The sequence below is a fragment of the Poromitra crassiceps genome (assembly GCF_964638095.1).
Source record: "Poromitra crassiceps genome assembly, chromosome: 25".
Taxonomy (NCBI): Eukaryota; Metazoa; Chordata; class Actinopteri; order Beryciformes; family Melamphaidae; genus Poromitra; species Poromitra crassiceps.
Genome location: NC_139649.1, coordinates 1,652,988 through 1,676,679, shown reverse-complemented (window position 1 = coordinate 1,676,679; position 23,692 = coordinate 1,652,988). Strand labels below are relative to the sequence as shown.

General features: G+C 44.5%; 1 protein-coding gene across 1 annotated transcript; it reads left to right on the top strand.

Moving 5' to 3' along the window:
• Positions 1-2,740: 2,740 nt before the first annotated feature.
• ptpdc1a (protein tyrosine phosphatase domain containing 1a) lies at positions 2,741-16,483 on the top strand. The gene is made up of 10 exons (XM_083660587.1): positions 2,741-2,869; positions 6,090-6,218; positions 8,053-8,224; positions 9,609-9,689; positions 9,949-10,067; positions 11,368-11,505; positions 11,596-12,764; positions 13,026-13,211; positions 15,646-15,756; positions 15,882-16,483. Exons 2-10 carry the CDS (start codon positions 6,098-6,100, stop codon positions 15,993-15,995), a joined length of 2,211 nt encoding a protein of 736 aa, XP_083516713.1. The 5' UTR covers positions 2,741-2,869; positions 6,090-6,097; the 3' UTR covers positions 15,996-16,483.
• Positions 16,484-23,692: the final 7,209 nt, after the last annotated feature.

The following is a 23,692-nucleotide window of genomic DNA, read 5'->3' as shown; positions in this document are numbered from 1 at the left end:
ACATCCAAAAAAAGTACAAATGATAGATCTGGAAAAACTTAGGTGATAAAAGCAGCAGGCTATAAAATACCAGATTGTGCAGCGAATGTGCAGCCTTCCCTACCCAATTTCAGTATTTTCATGGGATCTCACTCTGTTTTGTTTATGAGCTGCACAGATAATGCCAAAGCACAATATTGTTGAATAGCATGGGTCGACCCCTTCAGGGACAGCGGGGAAAATCAGCCAAAAAGACACTCCCTCAAAAATGTTTGAGGTTTTATGGGCAGAGAGGGAGAGAGGGGTTGTGACTTTCAACCATTACATGAGAACAATGTGAAGGCTGAATCTTTAAGCATCAATGAAACAGCGAGAAACATTAGACACATTTTTTTCAAAATTTCAGATTACTATAAGTGTTAAATGTCTTTTGAATCTGTGAAAGGCATGTTGAGGTACAGTATGTGTGCACTAACATAAACAGATCAAATGAAAATATCAATACGTAATGGTATAAAGCTTCAGGAATGGTGGTGGATTATAGCAAAATCTTTTACCAAATCTTTTAATTTCATTTCATAATTTCATATGCCTTTTTAAGAATGTATGTGTACACCTTATAGGCCACTGAGGTAAAAAGGAACAATTCAACTTTAAATTAAGCTCTAGCAAAATTAGATGAAATAAGTGTGAATTGCAATCGGATGCATGCCAATTACATTCTGTCTGCATTATTCTAAAAGGAAACATCTTCTCATTTTCAAGATGATCTTCAGCATATTTTTTTTACAGTTAGATCATCTTATCTGTGCCTCAACACCATCTCTATAAAGTCTTTAAAAGAACTGAGGTCCTCAGAAATGACTGGTTAGACTAATACCTCACTGTTGTGTTCAAAGGTACAAGGAGGTGGCAGCTTTTAGTTTACTGACTTATGTTTCCTCTCAATGAACTGATGCTGGACCTTTTCTGCCCCTGTTGGTCACTGCTGAGACTGCAGGTGGAGTCAGAGCTTTTCCGCCTGCTCATGTTGAATTGCTGCCACTGGAGTGCATGATCTGCACTGTCTAAAAGCGGAATAGTGGGGACACATAGCTTTGAGAATTGGTGTATTGTCTGTTCTCACTGGGAAAGATTACTTGCAACATATTTGCTGCTGCATTCACTTTATGTTCCAACACAGGGGTCAGCCAGTTACTTGTGTTTACACTTCCTGTGACAGTACAGGACTAGTGAGCAGGTAAAACAGACAGTCTTTTGAACAGGAAGTCATAACACAGCTGGGTCAAGTGGGCAGGGCTACATAAGGTGAATAGAGTCAGATGAAGATTTGTGCTGGCATCTCTATCCATCACTGTTGCTAAATTAGCATATCTATTGTGTTTTGTGATTCTATTCTTAAACAAAAACTTCAAATGTTACTTTCATTAATGACAGTTCATGAGTTCTTTTCCATTTTTATGCATTTCAGCTTTAATGGATATTTGAAAGGGACAGCTAAGTGAGCTTGGTCGTTCGGTTCAATCCCTCAGAGCAGCAGGATGCCACCAGTGAGGTGCCCTTGAGCAAGGCCCTTAACCCCAACTGCTCCAGTGGGGCTGCTCAGTGGTCAGCAGATCAGACTGTGGTTGTACTGGTCAGCTTCCAGGTGTGAATGTGAACAGGGAACTCCTGAAAAAGAGAGCATTGCTCTCAGTATGCGACAGGTAATATGGGAGAGGGGCAAAAGTATAGATTTCATTTAAGCTTTGAAGGTTTTGTGTGTGTGTGTGTGTGTGTGTGTGTGTGTGTGTGTGTGTGTGTGTGTGTGTGTGTGTGTGTGTGTGTGTGTGTGTGTGTGTGTGTGTGTGTGTGTTTTCATCCAAAGATTTTTTTTTTAACCTTAATAGCAGCCTGTTCCTGTAGTTTTTATGTGTTTAAATCAATACGCTCAGCAGGGAAATAATGGAGTTGACATTGATATCTGTTGTTGATTTTGAAGGAAGTGGAAATCTGTCATGCAGCTGGCTCTTCCTATGGGTTTACATTTTCACATTTATATTTCATCCATAAAATAAAATTAGAAAATATTAAGTGGTTAAGTGAAATAAAAAGTAGTCTAAGAAAAGGCCCGTATCAATAACCCTAACCCTAACCACTAGGCGGCAGCAGAGGACTTCAGAATAATAAGACACGTTGAAGGTGTGTGTGTGTGTGTGTGTGTGTGTGTGTGTGTGTGTGTGTGTGTGTGTGTGTGTGTGTGTGTGTGTGTGTGTGTGTGTGTGTGTGTGTGTGTGTGTGTGTGTGTGTGTGTGTGTGTGTGTGTGTGTGTGTGTGTGTGTGTGTGTGTGTGTGTGTGTGTGTGTGTGTGTGTGTGTGTGTGTGTGTGTGTGTGTGTGTGTGTGATCTGAAAGCAATCAAATGAATTGGTCCATTATGTGAACAATCAAAGACTAAAGGCTGCATCAGCACTGTGAACTATGTAGAAACAGCATTGCATTAGAATCAGATTAGAATACTGTAGGCTGTTTCGTTAAATTGTAAATCAGGCACATCCTACTGTAAAAATACACGAGCAAAGAAATAAACTGTAATAAAATAAATGATTATTTAATCATGACGAAGTTTGTGTCTACATTATCAGAGTATTTAATTTGAAGGCAGCAACAGATACAACTTTTGATCTTTGGCTGTGGTCACGTGATACTGGAGCGTTTCAAAATGACAACATGTCAGGTTGCTAACTTAGCTAGTAGCTAGCTTTGCTTAGCGAGCCAAATGATGTGGCTAGAGGAAACATTTGACGTTAGCCTGCTACGTGCAAGGGTTAAAAGGACTATGGCTTTAGATGGATAAATCGACTATGTCCAAATTCCCACGGCAAGTACCGGACTCAGAGGAGAACACCAGGGTAAGTTAGGCCTACTGTGGCTAACAAGCTAACGTGATCTAATTGGCTAACGCGTTAGCATGCATGCAGCATCAGCACCAGTTTGGACCATAGCATAGGTTTGGAGTTAACGTAACGTGCAACATTCAGTGGGAATCAGTGCTGTGACACTCGTGCATGTTGGCTAGCAACTACATTAACCGTAGTAAACATTATGAGCTAAGCTAGTTCGCCAATCAGCCAATTTAACGAGAGAAAGCGGGCAGCTGTGCAGCAAAATAGCAAAGATAAGCTTGCTTGCTTGCTAGCTAACTAGACTGGCCAAACGTTGAATTGTACCATATTTTGTATAGCCTATGCTTCTAACGTTTGACACACAACCTCTAAAACCATGGTTATAAACAACATGTCTCAGGTGGACATTATTTGCTACATCCTCCATACACATTTCTACCCTGGCTCATTTAGACATGACAGGTCAGGTGGAGTGACTCCTGTAGCTCAGTGTCTCAATACTATTGATGAACTGAGTTCAGACTGGTCAGGGACTGTATTCACAGAAAGGGTGCACGCTTTTCTAACAGAGAGCCTCTCTGTTCACATCACATTTCACTTGAATGATATTGATCATCAACTTTAATCGTTTATCAGCAATAAATAGACCACATGTAATTCATTTATGGCCAGCTTGGCCCCATAAGATCTAGGCTGATAGTGTAATGTTGTTTGTGTCATCCCAGAACCCTGCTGGTTTTCATTCTAGCCATCTACGTCACCTGGGATGCAATTACCCTCTGGGCAGATAGAAACCCAACAGTTGCGCCTTGCGAAAACCAGACCTGACAACCACCTGACGACAAGTTTCTTTACAGTACACATTTTAATAGTCCATGGTTATCATTAGTCCTTTGCTAAAGTTGACCCAGGGTTATTTAAGCTCTATTTCCTCCAGGTTCTCAGAGCAGAGTTGGCCATTCAGGCATGATATCTGACACTGTGTGACTGTGAAAAGCATCATCTCATGGGGCAGCAGGCCTATTTCTTTATTAGCAAGCTCAGTGGAAATGGCTCCCACATCCCTCTCTCATGCTGACTCATTGGCAGCATCTCCCCAAAGTCTCTCTCACCCTCGCCCTCATATCCACCAACAGATTGGCCTCCCGGTGGACACCAGCTTATGTCTCCACCGAGAACGTTTGAAACACGCTTTTAGTTGAGTTGTCTTTGTAAGTGGATGAGCTGAGGGGATTGAGGTGGTGTTATGTGGTAGCCATATTAACCCTGTTTCATAATAAATGTATTCCTTTGTCAGGAAGAACCACCTCATTCACCAGCCTGTTGGCATCAAGAGCTTCCTATAAGCAATGGCAAGTGGTGTTGCCTGTTGAGCGACACCACTGTCATATTGTGTTTTTGTAAAGTCATTTTGTAAAGTGATGTGGGGATTACAGTATCCAAGAAGCCCAAAACACTGCTGGAGACTCTAACTTTACACCATCAATTATACATAGACCACAGGAGCATTGTCTCTCAACTGGTTTTGCATCCTCACCTAAATTTGACCCTGTCCAGTGTCCATTAAGTTGCAACAGTTGCCATTGAATAGGTCATGCTGCTGCCTGGTATTGCTTGATTTTGTTCGAGCTCAAAACCTTTCTTCCTTTAAGAAAGTGGCACGTGTAGCACAGTAGGGAACAACGGATCACAATTGGGCTTTTTCACAGCAGCCATTTTGTGTCTAAAAGGCAGGGTAAATAAATACAGGTGCGACCAAAACATTGAGGTCCCCAGCACTGTCTGGAACACCTAAATGGATTGGAAGTTGGAAACCCTCATTAATGTTTTGGTTACCCCTGTATTTACCCTGCCTTTTAGACACAAAATGGCTGCTGTGAAAAAGGGTTAATGGTGAAAGCACAGTATTTCACACCAGCTGGCACAGAGGGGCCATGTGAGCACAAGATCAGCATCTTTTTGGTTGGTCTTTTCTTGGTGGATAAGCCAAATGCATTTTCCCTAGAAATCTAACAGGCTTTTTAGTCACATTTAATATTTTGTGTGAGAGATCAAACCCTCAGCTGAAGTCCTCCCATCTCTTTGATAAAACAGTGGGCATCATTGTTATGACCTCAGAGTGTGCCTAATCAATTGTTAATGGATCCCGGTGAAGCCGTAAAGGTGCCGTGTTTCACTTGTGCAACACTAGTAGTCGGTACAACACAACAGTGATGAGGCCTGTTAGGGCTCTTGGTGTAATGTGAGAAACATTTGTTCCGCTGAATTAAACTGACACTGATGGTACACCATGTGACACCTTGATATTGGGCTAATACCAAGGAGGGCCAAAACAGCAGTCAGTGCCATCATGGCATGGATGCCCCTTCTACCCACACAGGCAGTTTGGCATGCCCTGTTTTGAACTGGATATTGTGCCCTTAAGAGTAAGTTGCAGATTTCCTTTGCAGTCTGAGCCATCATGTGCTGTTTCACACACTGCAGAACTTTTTTTTAAATTAGGATATTTATTTTGAGGAAAAATGATCTTAATAATAACCATTAGTTTTGGCCTAGGTGCCCTACATTTAAATTTGTATTTATCAAAGGCCTTGCCCTAAAAAAAAAATCACTTAATTCCAGGCCTGTAAATCAGATGTGTAAGTCAAGACATGTTGCTTCAAACCAGCACAATAGGCAGTGGATACTGTGGTCACCTCAATAATTGATATGTGTCCTCTTCCTCCTTAAAATGCAGGACTTAATCTCACGCGTGGTTTAAGGTATTCTTGCAATTAGTAGAGTGGAGGCTCAGACTTGGAGTGTAGCTGACAAAAGGCTGTTTTGAATGTTAAGCCCATTTGAAAGGCTCTTAGTTTTCCTGTGTCGGTTGGTGGTTTGTAACTTGGCACCTCGGCTCTCTCGGACGCGCTCCTGGCTCCTTCTGTTCTCCCCAGGCCACACCCACCTGCTCCCCAGGCCACACCCACCTGCTCCCCAGGCCACACCCACCTGCTCCCCGGGGGTGCGCTGATCATTTCCCCCTCTCTCTCTCTCCCTTGGGTTATCCTGCCAGGCAACGCCACTCCCGCTCCTCACTGCTCATCCGTGTGCATTGTGCACCTTGGGATGTTTGCTTAATCAGCAGTAGCTTAGCTCGTGCTAGCCAGCGTTTTTATTTGTGTGTGTGTGTGTGGGTGTGGGTGTGTGGTCTGCCTTTGACACAATGTTTGTTCACACCTTTCAGCCCCTGCTATGGCAGCTGGGGTCAGTCTGCTGAGTGAGCTGCCTCACTCCATCAGTCCAGCCTGCAGTGGAGAGATCAGCTCCATCAGTCCAGCCTGCAGTGGAGAGATCAGCACAGACATGGAGACAGGTAGGGAGAGCTCTACACAGCACAATGCTGGTGGGGAAAAGGAAAGTGGATTGATTTCTGCTTTGCAAAAGCCAAGGCACAGGATTAATAGCTTGCGATGGTCTTAATGCAGTTGGGTCATGTAGCCTATTTGTAGCTTGCTGAAGTTAAAATTGAATTACGAATCAGATTTTTTTTTTTTTATCGTGGGCTTATTATGGGTCAGTCAATATCGAGGTCAGCTTCAGCGTGAAGAAATGAACTTGTAAATGTCAGATGAAAGAAATTATACTTTATTTCAATGGTCATTCTCCAAGCAGATTTGTTTTAAGTTATCTGTTTATACTATTGGCTGGGGTTCAAGAGCACTATAAATTAACCTGAGTTGACTATCTTAAACTTGGGAATTAGTGAAGGCTAACAACAAGAAATGCAATCTTTAAATAGCTATATACTAAGAAATAGTCAAAGTCAGACATAATAGTCTGAGCCATAATTGCCTATATATATCATGGAAATCAGTGTAATTTATCAACCTACTAAACTACTCAAATAAAATTAATATGTCTGAAGGCTGTGACAATCAGATTTTAACAAGTTAGTTGAACGAAACGATGAATACTTTGTTGGGCGAGAGAGAGAGATATGGGCTCAAAATTGCATAGGCATTTTCATATATATATTAGCCATTGTGGTTAAAAGGTATAATGGTTCCTTCCTACACTCATAGGATTATGAAAATGGACACAGAAACAGACATGAAACTAGGGCACTGAATTGTGAAGTGGACTTTTAAGCCTGCACCCTTACCTAGATACCACAGTTACAAATTGTATCCTTGTTTGTAGCTGATCTTCTTCTTTTTTTATCTTTACGAAAAGTGTGGAGGAAAAAATACAATAACAACATAACTATTAACTTGTCTTAGTAATTACATATAATTATATTTAAATAATATATATTCTCCCGGATGAAAATAAAACTAGACTAAACTAGAAAAGAAATAGAAACTGTGATCTTTTTCAAATAAATATCTCAATTAATATTATTTCCTTAATGAATTGGAAGAATAAGTTTGAGTTTATATTCTACGATTTAATAATCTCACCTTTCTGTTAAAGCTCCTAATTTAAAGTCACATCCCTGCACTTTTTGTGTTAACCACTTGGCTATTGTTGATTAAATCAAATGGCAGAAATAAAGCCTAATCAGAAAGACTATTGTGGAGGTAGTTGGGTATGTTATGCAACCATATGTAGAATATTTCCTTTAGATAAAGCAATGTAGCATCATCTTCCAATAACAAGCCTCTGACTTTGGAGGTGGTTGTCATGGTGACACAAATGCTGCTGATGAACTGATTGTATTGGCCTCCCTTGTTCTGCGATGATTCACTGTGGGCACAGAGCGGTCGAGGCCGGAGCCTGCGTGAGCAGAGAGGCCACAACGCATCCTGGACCGTGAGATGCAGGGCCGAGGACGCCACTCCTCCCTGGCCAGGGAAACGACGAGCAGCGGCCGGAGGCAGGGCCTCCTGCTGAAGGGCCTGCGCCGCAGACACAGCTCCGTCCTGGAGATCCTGTCCTCCTCCTCCCAGAGCCTCATGGTGGCCGTCAGCTTAAACCAGGCTCAGCCTCCCACTGAACGCAAGACCCAGAGATGTAATGGCAGCAGAGACGCCGCCTCACTGATCGTTTACGGCTGAGAAAAATACCGTAACTAGCATTTTGCGTAGGCCGCTAGGCTCTGCGCAAAATGTCTTGAGTCGCAAGAGAAGCTAATCTTAGATGTTTAGGAAGAGCACTGAAGTACTCTTGTATTGTTTTTGACGTATTTTTTTTTCTCTTCTTCCCAGCCAACGCAAGGGTCCCCACTGCAAAGTACACCAAGATGGGGGAGACACTGAGGCACGTCATCCCCGGTCACATGCAGTGCTCCATGGCATGTGGAGGGAAAGCCTGTAAATATGAGAACCCCTCACGCTGGAGCGATGAGGAGCAAGCCATCAAGGGACTCTACTCGTCCTGGTAAGTTGTGCACTGTGCAGTCTGAACACAACCCACAGTACAACTCTCTTTTGTTGCATTATTTGTGTAGGCTATCTTTCTCCTCGGTACTGTTAGAGTTCACATGAAGTCCACGTCAATACAGTGCACACACACATGAAGTCCACGTCAATACAGTGCACACACACATGAAGTCCACGTCAATACAGTGCACACACACATGAAGTCCACGTCAATACAGTGCACACACACATGAAGTCCACGTCAATACAGTGCACACACACATGAAGTCCACGTCAATACAGTGCACACACACATGAAGTCCACGTCAATACAGTGCACACACATGAATCATGTCCACATCAATAACGACACAAAAAGTCAATATGTGTCCGGCTTCTGCTTTGTGCTGTTAATCCTTTGTCTCATGTTGGAATGGAATAGGTAAATGAACAAAGCAGAACTTTCACTTCAATGTATCACTGACAACGTTTACATGCACACAATATTCCACTATTATTCGGAAAATGACAATATTCTGAATTTGATAAGGGTCATGTAAACGGCATATTCCAGTTGCATTTTCCGAATTTAGCATTTTCCGATTAAGACATCTGGGTTATTCCAGTATTATTCAGGTTTTAGGAGGATTCTTTGATCATGTATACAGTGCATTCGGAATATGCGTCTCAATCAGGGTTTTTACCGCAGTTTGCGACGCATCTTGCGTGTTTGTGGCCAACTGATGTGTGCTAGATAACGCTAGAAGAGGCGATATAATCATATAATCCGTCATCTCTGGCATACGAAAAGAAAAGCCCACATTTCTGATCGGGAGGAGATGAGAAACATCGATTGGTGCCCACAGAAGTCCAAAGTGCTTGCGAGCCTGCGAGGTAGGCTAATAACGTAGGCTACTAGCCTACTTTTTATGAAAGACTTTGATGTGATCGCAATGCCAAACTTTCCAGCAGCAAGCTCATGAAATGGACCAAGTGATCCTCTGTTTATTCTCAACAGAAAAACTCTGTGGCTCCACCTACCTGCATCTCTCTCTCTCCCCCCTCCCTCACGTGTCCATGAGGGCGAGCTACGGCTGCATGTAAACAGGAATATTAGTCGATTATTCATTTAGTTGGAATATTGTCATTTTCCGAATATGGGCAAAAACCGGAATATTGTGTGCATGTAAACGTAGTCAATGTGTTTGACTACGTTAATCAATCCTAATTAAACATTTCTTTGTTTATTATGCTGTTGATACCACAGACTCCACACACGCGCGCGCGCACACACACACACACACACACACACACCCACACACACACCAACCTTTTTGTACTCAGCATCTAAAATTACTAAATGCACTCTCCTTAATCTAACCTGCAATATCCTCCACTTACAGGATTACAGACAACTTGCTAGCTATGGCAAGGCCTTCCACTGAAATTATAGAGAAATATAATATAATTGAACAATTCCAAAGGTACAGTATAGTTTCATTTTCTTTGCAAACCTTATTTGAATGTGAAATTTGAGTTTGATTTACTTTTTATGTGACGCTTTATTAACCAATTGCAAAACGGTTAGATTGATTATCGAATGATTTGTTTTAGCCGTATAATAATGCTGATGGCGTCAGATGTCGGTGTCAAAAGAGCAGTGCTGTGAATGCAATGCTGTGTGTTGTCGACTGGTGTGAAGGCTCCTGCATGCTGACGCGGGCATGTTGCTGCTGTGCTCAGGTGCGGTTTGAGGACGGTCATTAACCTCCAGCGCCCTGGAGAACACGCCAGCTGTGGCAACGCACTGGAGCAGGAGAGCGCTTTCACTTACCGGCCGGAAACCTTCATGGAGGCAGGCAGTGAGTTTCTCTCCATCCACCGTCACCAGCACCTGGAGGGGTGACGCATACCAACATGTACAGTATAATACTGTATGTATTGGTAGTGTGATTCACAGACTAGATAAGATCATTGGAAAGCTTTTTTTGGGGGGGGGAGTGGGAGTATGGGGAGTATGCATGTGCTGAAAATCTATTTTAATGTCACTCGTGTAGAGTCGTGTTCACACTATTTGCATTTGTCAAAATGCCAGTGCCTTTTTTACTCCACAGGAAAGAGGGAGAGTCTGCTTTTGATGATGTCACAGGGAAAAGGGAGAGGCAGCTTTTGATGATGTCACAGGGAAGAGGGAGAGGCTGCTTTTGATGATGTCACAGGGAAGAGGGAGAGTCTGCTTTTGATGATGTCACAGGGAAGAGGGAGAGGCTGCTTTTGATGATGTCACAGGGAAGAGGGAGAGGCTGCTTTTGATGATGTCACAGGGAAGAGGGAGAGGCTGCTTTTGATGATGTCACAGGGAAGAGGGAGAGGCTGCTTTTGATGATGTTGTGTTTTTAGACAGTGGAGTGCTTCCTAAAATCCACAAAAGGAATGAGAGAAGGCTTTTCATCCATTTGCAACTTTTGAGAGATTTAGGATTCCCAGGCCACATAGTCTTAATCCAGCTTCCCACCCGCAGACACGGCCAATTGTGGCTATGTGGACGCCCGACCAAACCAAGTCGGCGGTAACACGGGGGCTCGAACCGGCGTCCCTGCTGGTAGGCAGGGAATCTACCACTGCACTACACGGGCGCCCGAGATTTAGGACTCCAATCTGTAACGTGGCCCCTAGTCAAAAGAAGTCTAACTGGGGCAAAGTCATGTCAAGTCACGTCTAAAACTATTGACTTAACATTCTGTTATTTTCACTTTGTTTTGTTTGTTTTCCTGTTACATACCAAGAGATTACACGCCTTTTATGTCTTCTGAGGTTGGCAGTGTTGACTCCTCTTCCTAATAAGCTCTCCTGAGATGCCTACCCAAGCCACACATTGGAGGCATGCGCTGCACTTTGAATTTGATTTGATTTGATTGATTTATTTAGACGGGACAATGCAAAATTGATGAACACAATAACCATAAATAGTCTCGTCCTTCATTTGACACTCAGCAATAAGCCTCCAGTGTAAACCCTGGCTTCTTACTGTATGTATTGTAGCCCTGGCTATTCAGTGGACTGAATGCATAGTTATTCAAGGTTAAATCGAGACAGTAAGCAAAACTGTAGCTAGATATTGAACATCTATGAATCCTATTTTCTAACTTTATATTATTTCAGTCTACTTCTACAACTTTGGGTGGAAGGACTATGGTGTGGCATCTCTAACTACAATACTTGACATGGTGAAAGTCATGTCATTTGCCATTCAAGAGGGCAAAATGGCTGTTCACTGCCATGCTGGCCTTGGAAGAACAGGTTTGTAACACAAGCCACCATAACTGTTTGAACATGTGCAATTTCCCATTTACGCTTGGAAAAAGTATCAATTGTGTTTTTTCCTTATAGGTGTGTTGTTGGCTTGCTACTTGGTGTTCACCTCCCGGATGAGCGCTGACCAGGCCATTCTGTTTGTGCGAGCCAAGAGACCCAACTCCATCCAGACTCGAGGCCAGCTGCTGTGCGTCAGGGAGTTTGCCCAGTTCCTCGTTCCGCTCAGAAGCGTCTTCTCCTGCGCCGAACCCAAAGCGAACGCCGTCACCTTGTCCCAGTACCTTACCCGGCAGCGCCACCTGCTGCACGGCTACGAGGCGCGACAGATGAAGAATGTGCCAAAGATCATTCAGCTGGTGTGCGGGCTCCTCTTGGACATCGCGGCAAACCGGCAGGTCCTGGTCGAGGAGGAACTGCTGGACATCCCCGACCTCACGGCCGAGGTGGAGAAGACCGTGTCCCAGCAGGCCCTCCAGCAGCTGGGGAAGGAGATGAGGGTAAAGGGGATCTCCGTGCCTTCACCTTGCTCATCTCATCCTACCAACCCACCCGGTCTGCGATCTCTCCACCATCAACCTCTCGCCATCGATCACAACCTGGACCCACTCTGGAGGCGGCAGGATGTAGAAAGCCCGCTGAAATGTCTTCTCTGTGGCATCAGGAGGCTCAGTTACAGCGATTCTGCCCTAAACAAACTGGGACCATGGCGCGACCATTTTGGGAGTCTTCAGAGTAAGAAACTACAAATAAACCAGCTGATCGAGCGCTCCCTATCTCACAACAGCCTTACAGCCTGTCACCAACCCACATTTCACGACCTACCCTTTCAGGATGTTAACGACAGCATCGAGGACCCTGTCTTTGCGACTCCTGGCTCCAATGGCGTGCTGCTGAGAACGGAACCAAGCCAAGACACTGGATCCCCCTTTTTACAAAAGCAGCTACACAAGGGGCACCATAGTGTGTCCTTGGATCTTTCAGAGGGAAGAAAAGCACACTGTAATGCCACACTGCCAGCCTTATCAACAAAGAGGAGCTTAGTACCCAGTGAGAAGCACTCAGAAACGGATATGTCAGTGGTGGGAGGTGCCAACAAAGCGAATAACACAGAGGGGCAGGTAGATGTTCCCTTCATCTCCCTCCAATCAGAGCTCTCCCTAGAGGCCAGGTGCCTCCTGGTGGCCAGAGCACTGGCCATGGACCTGATTGACAAGGATCTGAGTTCCAAGGTCTCAATGTGGCAGGTAGGGCACATTCAAGACTGGCATGTTTATAACAGTTTGCAATACCAAAATGTCCAAACAGTATCCAGTCTGTCTGCATTCTTACTCAAACATGGTCAACTTAAAGGACCGATCTGTGGAGCGAAACGGAATGTGAGGTCATGTGATCAGGGTGGTTTTACCAGGCTAGACGTATTCAACAACCAGAATATATTGATTTGCTTATTGACTCTTGTTTATTGTCAGAGGATGTTACAGTGTTATGCCGTTTGTGCTCCACAGACGGAGCTAAACTCCAGAGAGGGGGCATGGGAGAGGATGTGCCTGGAGAGAGATCCTCTGGTCCTGGCCGGCCTGATGTGGTCATGGCTGGAGCAGCTCAAGGAGCCCATCATCAGCAGTGAGGACGTCAAGGTCCTCAGTGAGAAGAACTACAACCCCCAGCGTGCACTTGATTCACTGGAAAAGGTAGCTGCTTTAAACCATCTGTGCTCTTCAGTGTGGAACATGAATCTGTACTCGTTTGTTACCATCTGTTTTAACATCAAAGTATGTCCAGACGTCAAAGGATGACCCACTGTTAGGAACTAAACATTTTCACTTTCAGACTCAGGATTTTCCCTCTTAACACCGGGTCGATCTATTCTGTTCCCACGTTGCTCATTGCTGCGTTTTTTCTCTCTGCCTGCTTCTCCATCCTTACTGTTGATTCACATGGTACACATGGAACATTCAACACTTAATGGAAGCACTTGATATACCACGTCAGGACAGGTCAGGGGAATTGAAAATGTCATAAACACTTGAATGTTTGCCAAATTACACAATTATTAATTGTTGGCTCCCCAATGTGATGAATAGAAATGTGAAACCGTTTTGATGTAATTGTGGTGGCCCACCACAATTACATTGGTGGCTATGGCACAGGAGGTAGAGCGGATCGTCCACTAATCAGAAAGGTGGTGGTTCGATCCCCGGCTGCTCCAGTCTGTATGTTGTCGAAGTGCCCTTGGGAAACTGAACGCCCGATGCTTGCGCCAGCACTCTGTGTGGTAGCTTGCCACGATCGATGGGTGAATGTAGGCATTGCTGTAAAGCACTTTGAGTGGTCGGTAGAATAGAAAAGCGCTATATAAATGCAGTCATTTACCATTTAAGTAAATGCCACTATCGTGGTATTCAAGTGTACTGTATGTGCTATTGATACTGTTATTGATTACAACATTAGTAAAGTGAACTATTAGTGAACTATTGCTTAGATTTAAGTGTGTGGAATCCCTTCTTTTCATATTGATTACAACACTATGTTCCTGTAAACTCTGATAATATGGTGTATAAACTTTAAGTGTACACTCTACAGTACTGTCCTCTCCTCCTCTAAACTCTGATAATATGGTGTATAAAGTCTACACTCTACAGTACTGTCCTCTCCTCCTCTAAACTCTGATAATATGGTGTATAAACTTTAAGTGTACACTCTACAGTACTGTCCTCTCCTCCTCTAAACTCTGATAATATGGTGTATAAAGTCTACAGTACTGTCCTCTCCTCCTCTAAACTCTGATAATATGGTGTATAAAGTCTACAGTACTGTCCTCTCCTCCTCTAAACTCTGATAATATGGTGTATAAAGTCTACACTCTACAGTACTGTCCTCTCCTCCTCTAAACTCTGATAATATGGTGTATAAAGTCTACAGTACTGTCCTCTCCTCCTCTAAACTCTGATAATATGGTGTATAAAGTCTACAGTACTGTCCTCTCCTCCTCTAAACTCTGATAATATGGTGTATAAAGTCTACACTCTACAGTACTGTCCTCTCCTCCTCTAAACTCTGATAATATGGTGTATAAAGTCTACAGTACTGTCCTCTCCTCCTCTAAACTCTGATAATATGGTGTATAAAGTCTACAGTACTGTCCTCTCCTCCTCTAAACTCTGATAATATGGTGTATAAAGTCTACACTCTACAGTACTGTCCTCTCCTCCTCTAAACTCTGATAATATGGTGTATAAAGTCTACAGTACTGTCCTCTCCTCCTCTAAACTCTGATAATATGGTGTATAAAGTCTACACTCTACAGTACTGTCCTCTCCTCCTCTAAACTCTGATAATATGGTGTATAAAGTCTACAGTACTGTCCTCTCCTCCTCTAAACTCTGATAATATGGTGTATAAAGTCTACAGTACTGTCCTCTCCTCCTCTAAACTCTGATAATATGGTGTATAAAGTCTACACTCTACAGTACTGTCCTCTCCTCCTCTAAACTCTGATAATATGGTGTATAAAGTCTACAGTACTGTCCTCTCCTCCTCTAAACTCTGATAATATGGTGTATAAAGTCTACACTCTACAGTACTGTCCTCTCCTCCTCTAAACTCTGATAATATGGTGTATAAAGTCTACAGTACTGTCCTCTCCTCCTCTAAACTCTGATAATATGGTGTATAAAGTCTACACTCTACAGTACTGTCCTCTCCTCCTCTAAACTCTGATAATATGGTGTATAAAGTCTACAGTACTGTCCTCTCCTCCTCTAAACTCTGATAATATGGTGTATAAAGTCTACACTCTACAGTACTGTCCTCTCCTCCTCTAAACTCTGATAATATGGTGTATAAACTTTAAGTCTACACTCTACAGTACTGTCCTCTCCTCCTCTAAACTCTGATAATATGGTGTATAAACTTTAAGTCTACACTCTACAGTACTGTCCTCTCCTCCTCTAAACTCTGATAATATGGTGTATAAAGTCTACACTCTACAGTACTGTCCTCTCCTCCTCTAAACTCTGATAATATGGTGTATAAAGTCTACAGTACTGTCCTCTCCTCCTCTAAACTCTGATAATATGGTGTATAAAGTCTATAGTACTGTCCTCTCCTTGCTCCTGTTCACAGGGCCACAGGCTGACTTTGCTGTGTGTTCTGGACTGTGCAGCTCATCTTCTGGCAATACCTGAAGAAGTGGAGACCGCTTTTCTTAACCAAACGATACAAATGTTTACCAAGGTGAGGAGTACCTCAATATACAGTGTATATGCCCTTTGTAGCACTATTCTGTGGGTGTTAGTGATATACTGTGTGGGTTGTTTTTTTTATTTGTTACATGATCTAATATTTCCTTATCTCTCCAGATTCACGCTGCCTCTGAGAACAACCAGGCTTTATACAAGACTTTGAAAGCAATCCTGGCACCAGTTTTGCACGAGATGCGAGAGAAAGCTATGGAGGAGAACAAAAGCTGCTGATTCAGCCCTTCAAGTTCATCTTTATCGTCATCTGCGTCATAAAATTCATTTAAGATATTTAAGTAGAAAACACAACAAAATACTTGGGCTCCGGCATCCTCAGCCTTGGACAGAAGGAATAAGACACAAACACCAGACACAACAATCAACCAATAAGACGAGACAGTTGTATGCACCGTATTAGTATGCAGTACCTGTGTGAGTGCAAGTTTGTCCGTGTAGGGTACTGTCACTGAACCCAGTCCCAAACCATGTTCCACTCTGACTTCTGGCTATTATTGCTCGCATCAGATACTGCTGAGTGCCGACCTTAGTCCCATATCTTTTTTCTTCTTTTTTAACTTAAAATCTGGGGGTCATGCAGTTCATCTTTCTTTGAAGCTCTTTGGACTGTTTTTCTAAGCACTGCCATTCTCTCTGTTCATGTGCCACAATGCTTGGTTTGAAAGCATTCCTTTGTCATTAAGTGTCCTGTTCCACTGTAATACTTGAGGGATTATATATATATATATATATATATATATATATATATATATAAACTTTTTTTATTAGCATTTATTATCTGTTAGTTGGTCACAAACGACTGAGAAAAAAAATCTCATGACGTGAATGGAATGTTCAGCTTATTTAAAATGTTTTGCCCAGCTGTTCAGGCTGTTTAAAAAAATGTAATTTAAACCAAAAGATGTTTTTACACTGTGCAGATGCTACAGAGTGTCTTATTTATTTGAACCTTCTCATTGTATGATAATAACTATTAGCCTAGATGACAAAATGCAACGTTTTGTTTTAGATTGAAAATAAGGAGTTCATCCTAGATTGAATGCAAACTGATGCTACTGTTACAGTAATGCAAATTAGCAGGCCACAGTGCATTTTCTTTTCCAAGCAATGTTATGTCCTTAACGCTATGTGCACCAAAAATGACCATTTCTGACTGTACTGTTGTACATAAAACATTGACCTGCTGCCTCTGCTCTGCCTCAACTTAAATGGCCTATATTTGAACTTAGTGTAAAACGCTGCTGTGTGTGAAGTAGGCCTGCCTGTGTTATTTGCATAGCTGTGGAGACGACTCGGACAACGCGGCTCTGACCTCGTGTGGACGCAATGTAATGTAGATCTGCTGACACGTGGAATACTTAGAGAGGTCATCTGCTCAAGCCTCTGAGAGGAAACGAGACATTGTACTGTGGGGAATTTTCAACAAGCACTATTTTTTCATTGTTACATTGGGCTACTTCTTGAAAAATTAAACTTAACGTAAGCCATGTGGATTGAGTCTTTTCCTTGATAGAAATGAAAGGCCAAGAATCCTTCCTTTTTGCCATCTTTGTCAGTTTGTCAGTTTCTGTCAACATCAGTGAGGAGTTTCTATTTCAAAACTCAGAAAGGAAGCATACAGCGCCTCCTGGTGATGCCTGGTGCCGCTGGCAGCGCTCTCCTCCCCTCCTCTCGTCTCCTCTCCCCCTCTCCCCTCCTCTTCTCCTCTCTTCTCTCCCCTCCTCTCCTCTCCCCCTCCTCTCTTCTCCCCCCTCTTCTCCCCCTCTCTCTTCTCTTCTCTCCCCTCCTCTCCTCTCCCCTCCTCTCCTCTTCTCCCCTCCTCTCTTCTCCCCCCTCCCCTCCTCTTCTCCCCCTCTCTTCTCCTCTCCCATCCTCCTCTCCCCTCTCCACTCCTCTTCTCTCCTCTGGTTCCCCCCACCCACCCCGGTCAGCGGTCGCCTTTTATACACGTCCCAAACAGCCAGGACAACGCGATTGGCTGGCTCAGATTTGAACAGATCTGAGCCAGCCGATTGGCTGTTATCCTGTGATGACGTAATGTCCTGTGCCCCATGACCGGATGGACCATATATGGAGTTCCTCCCCCCGACTGGCTGTGCTATCATAGCTGCTGACTGTTACTGCACTATCCGTCTCCTCCCCCCCTCCCCTCTCCTCTCCCCCTCTCCTCTTCTCCCCCCCTCCCCTCCTCTTCTCCCCCTCCCCCTCTCCACTCCTCTTCTCTCCCCCTCTCCTCTGGTTCCCCCCACCCACCCCGGTCAGCGGTTGCCTTTTATACACGTCCCAAACAGCCAGGACAACGCGATTGGCTGGCTCAGATTTGAACAGATCTGAGCCAGCCGATTGGCTGTTATCCTGTGATGACGTAATGTCCTGTGCCCCATGACCGGATGGACCATATATGGACTTCCTCCCCCCGACTGGCTGTGCTATCATGGCTGCTGACTGTTGCTGCACTATCCGTCTCCTCCCCCCTCTCCCCTCCTCTTCTCCCCCTCTCTCTCCTCCTCTCCCCTCCTCTCCCATCCTCCCCCTCTCCCCCCCTCCTCTCCCCTCTCCTCCTCCTCTTCTCTCCCCCTCTCCTCTGGTTCCCCCCACCCACCCCGGTCAGCGGTTGCCTTTTATACACGTCCCAAACAGCCAGGACAACGCGATTGGCTGGCTCAGATTTGAACAGATCTGAGGCAGCCGATTGGCTGTTATCCTGTGATGACGTAATGTCCTGTGCCCCATGACTGGATGGACCATCTATGGACTTCCTCCCCCGGACTGGCTGTGCTATCATAGCTGCTGACTGTTGCTGCACTATCCGTCTCCTCCCCCCTCTTCTCCCCCTCTCTCTTCTCCTCTCCCCTCCTCTCCCATCCTCCCCCTCTCCTCTCCTCTTCTCTCCCCCCCTCCTCTCTCCTCCTCCTCTTCTCTCCTCTTCTCTCCCCTCCTCCTCTTCATCTCTCCTCTGGTTCCCCCCACCCACCCCGGTCAGCGGTTGCCTTTTATACACATCCCAAACAGCCAGGACAACGCGATTGGCTGGCTCAGATTTGAACAGATCTGAGCCAGCCGATTAGCTGTTATCCTGTGATGACGTAATGTCCTGTGCCCCATGACCGGATGGACCATATATGGACTTCCTCCCCCCGACTGGCTGTGCTATCATGGCTGCTGACTGTTGCTGCACTATCCGTCTCCCCTCCCCCTCTCCCCTCCTCTTCTCCCCCTCTCTCTTCTCCTCTCCCATCCTCCCCCTCTCCTCTTCTCTCCCCCCCTCCTCTCCCCTCTCCTCCTCCTCTTCTCTCCCCCTCTCCTCTGGTTCCCCCCACCCACCCCGGTCAGCGGTTGCCTTTTATACACGTCCCAAACAGCCAGGACAACGCGATTGGCTGGCTCAGATTTGAACAGATCTGAGCCAGCCGATTGGCTGTTATCCTGTGATGACGTAATGTCCTGTGCCCCATGACCGGATGGACCATATATGGACTTCCTCCCCCCGACTGGCTGTGCTATCATAGCTGCTGACTGTTGCTGCACTATCCGTCTCCTCCCCCCTCCTCTCCCCCTCTCCCCTCCTCTCCTCTTCTCCCCTCCTCTCTTCTCCTCTCCCCTCCTCCCCCTCTCCTCTTCTCTCTCCCCCTCTCTCTTCTCCCCCCCCCCCTCCTCTTCTCCCCCTCTCTCTTCTCCTCTCCCCTCCTCTCCCTCTCCTCTTCTCTCCCCCCCTCCCCTCCTCCTCTCCCCTCTCCACTCCTCTTCTCTCCCCCTCTCCTCTGGTTCCCCCCACCCACCCCGGTCAGCGGTCGCCTTTTATACACGTCCCAAACAGCCAGGACAACGCGATTGGCTGGCTCAGATTTGAACAGATCTGAGCCAGCCGATTGGCTGTTATCCTGTGATGACGTACAGTAATGTCCTGTGCCCCATGACCGGATGGACCATATATGGACTTCCTCCCCCCGACTGGCTGTGCTATCATGGCTGCTGACTGTTACTGCACTATCCGTCTCCTCCCCCTCTCCCCCCCTCCTCTCCCATCCTCCCCCTCTCCTCTGGTTCCCCCCACCCACCCCGGTCAGCGGTTGCCTTTTATACACGTCCCAAACAGCCAGGACAACGCGATTGGCTGGCTCAGATTTGAACAGATCTGAGCCAGCCGATTGGCTGTTATCCTGTGATGACGTAATGTCCTGTGCCTCATGACCGGATGGACCATATATGGACTTCCTCCCCCCGACTGGCTGTGCTATCATAGCTGCTGACTGTTACTGCACTATCCGTCAGATCCCTTTGCAATACCAACCCCGTTAACCTCGCGTCACCAGGCTCTTCCCGGCGAGAAAGAGCCTGGCTTCCGCTCACAATTGATTTTGTCACCCTACCTGGTTCCGGCCTAGAGCCCGCCCTAGACAGGAAGGGCAGCGTTTCTAGCTCGTCAACTTTCACGTTAACTTGACAATTTGACCCAAGTATCAGAACGGCAAACAACAAAACAAAAGATGGACGTACCGAACGAAGTTTTTGAAGAAGTTCTTTTAGAAACATTGCGGATTCACAATCTCACATCTTTTAAGCCAATACAAAAGCTTTGCATCAGACAATTAATCGAGGCAAGAGACGTATTTTGGCGCACTGCCTTCCGGTGTTCATTCTGGTTCCGTGGTTTACGCCCCATGACAAAAAGCGGGATGAAAGGTGCCCAGACTAAACCCCCGTGCAATCCATAAAGGTACATGGACGTTACTCTGCAGAAACTACAGTAACAAAATCACGAATTGCTCTGTTTTTGGAGCTCTGCATGTCTGTGTTTGTCTAGTTAACGTGTTAACGTTAGCTAACGGCTAACATTCGCTAGTTAGCCAACCAACCAGCAGCTAACATTAGCTAGCTAGCTAGCTTACCGGAAGCGATATTTTTTTCGGATGATGGCGAAGGCATAACCCACCCCTGGCTCTCTCTGCCTCTGATTAGTGGCAGCGTTATAAACCATAGATATGACTATATTAAAAACATAAACACACTGGCGTCTTTCATGCCAGTGCGTCTTTCATGCAGGCTAGCAAGCGTAACTGCTGTAGATCTGTCTGACCCACTGAGTCTGACGGTCTGACCACAGACTGTAACAGAGATGTAATCCAGGATAGCCAAGCGAATGTGTTTGGATGGAAGTTTGACGCTAGGCCAATCAGAGGCAGAGAGGGTCGGGTTATGCCTTCGCATAGCCTTCGCTATCATCCGGAAAAAAATATCGCCTCCGGGGCGTGATTTCTAACCCCACATAGGATAAGCAATAACCACGCCCTGTGGCGCCGGGATTGGCCAGGAGCAACACTGGAGGGCACGCAGCCCAGCGATTTCATGAACCAACTGAATAGCTCTTGAGAACGGACAGCGATTTCGAGAGCGGACATTGAAATGAATTATGGTCACCTACCTTCCTTAGCATAGTAATAATAATAATAAGCATAATATTTGTAATCTACACAATGTACACAATCTACAAAAACATGCAATAATATAAACGGTGTTGTGTTCACGTTCATAGCTCATATAATATAATGTATCATATCGTTAATTTCAAGCTCAATTCTTACCCAGAGAAAAGGTACAGCACTGAAAATGTAACAAGCAATAGTTTTTTAAACATCTTTATTTTAAAAGATGAAAACCCCCAGGTGCTTTGAAGCACTGAAGCAAAGCAGACAAGGCAGGACTAGTCTCTTAAAACAGACTGTCTCATCTACATCCAGCGAATGCTGCTATACACAGTCTGTACGTTACACCCCCAGAACATGCACAAGGAAGTTGGGAAAAAAACCTTCAGACAGGAAAGAAGTTTGACGGAATCCGACCAATCACGACACGTGTGTCCACGAAAAATGCGGCATATTGGATTCTGATTGGACTAATGAGCGGAAGACCCGCCTTTCTACTTCCCATTCCGGTTGGTGCATAATTCTCCCCCACGAAGTACAGACGGTATGGCGGAAGCATTTGAAAATTGCGGAAGCCAACTCGTCTGTTCTAACAGACAACCTGAAATCCAGTCATTCAGCTAATAAGCTAGACATGAAATAGGACTTGAGCAGTTGATAAAAACAAAAACAATGAATAACACATTTTCATGACTGTTGGAGAAAAATATAAGTTCCATGCCATTTCCTAATCAATATTTCCTAATCAATAAGCTATAAGCTATAATTGCATACACATAATTAATGCTATAAACGATGACATGACATACACATTATGACATGACATCTGACATATAGATTCACCCATGACATCTCACAAATGCATATTTGCACTATGCAGAGACACATAACTAGCTTATCAAGCAGGAGATTTCTCCCCTTTGCTCTGGCCTTCAGAAACTCAGCATGACAATGGCCATGAGACAGGAACACTTGCTGATACAGACAGGCAGCCCTGTAGGCTCCAAGTCAAGTCATCACCCCCTCCTCTCTGCTTCTCCTCCTCCTCTTCTTTTACAGTATAAAGCGTATGTCAAATTGTGACATCGCGGCTGAATATTTGACTCTGTACATCGATACATGTGTACATTGAGATTCATGCCCTCTGTCAATATATGCATATTGCAGAGAATGTAAGCTATTAAATATACTTTTATGGTAAATCTTCCTGGACTCATTGGTTTCAATTTATTTGGTATTAGATAAGCTGTGATATACATTTACATATACATTTAAGCGGATGTATAGAATTCTATTCTCTATCAATGACAATGAGAGCTTATAAACCCTGACAGATCTTAAAGTGCTAAACGTCCCATCAGGCCTTTGATATGGGCTAATAACTGCTTTGAAATAGTGAACAGTATGAGTGGGGAAATAGTCTTTGGCATGCTGTCTTGCTAAGAGGTGAACACCTGGAACAACAGAGTGGAGTCCGAGTCACTGTTAAAGCCAAAATAAATGAGGCACTTCACGGCCACACTAAATATAATACTCTACAAATACAGTATGTCTTCTTCTTCTCTCACTTTTATCAAGCTCTTCTTCCCGGGTTTTCCTGCTATAGGAGGAAATAGAACAAGGAATGTTGACCAACTGTTTTCCTTCTTGCAACATACAATTCTCATATAGAGAGGCAAAGTGGAACGTCACTTCCTGCTTCAGCACAGTACCAGAGATTTCCATCCACCATTTATTTTCCCATAAACATTTTGTAAAATGCTTACAAAAATAGTTTTACTGGTTCAAACCAAACGGTTCAGATATATTTAGAAACAGGAGAGATCGCATAACATTTCACTCGGACCAAAACGTAAAAGAATGTGTTTTGAAGAAAATATTTATTTCGATCATGTTGTTCTTTAGTTTTGGTCCCAGTTAAATGTTCTATGGTCTCTCCTGATTATAGCGTTAGCTGAACCGTTTGGTTTGAACCAGTAGGCCTAAAACTCTTTTTAAAACTCTTTTTATAAGCATTTTATGAAATGTCTATGGGAAAATAAATGGCGAATGAAAATCTCTGGTACAGTGCTGAAGCAGGAAGTGACGTTCATTTTGGCTCTCTATTGACCGGACATTGATTCAAGACTGGTCAAGCAACACGGCCTGCACAGGATGACCTTTGCTGAGAGGTCGTCCCGCTGTGAAAACACACGCGTGACGCGTCACGTTTGGAAGCTTGGACATTCTCCTCCCTTCTGGCTGCTCATTCCAGCCTGGAACTCAGTATCCTATTGATGCATATCATAAACACAAGGCATTACAGTTATGCAGTTGTTGCAGCCTTAATGCAATATCTTCCTTATTTTACAGATCTTATTTGTGTTGTACCAACTGTGAATTGATTTCTGTTTAAATATTTAATTGCTAGTTCCTGAATTTGGTAAGAGCATTGCTTCTCAGCCACCTGATGAGGCAAGGGCTAGTCTTAATTTTTTATTTTTTAGGCAG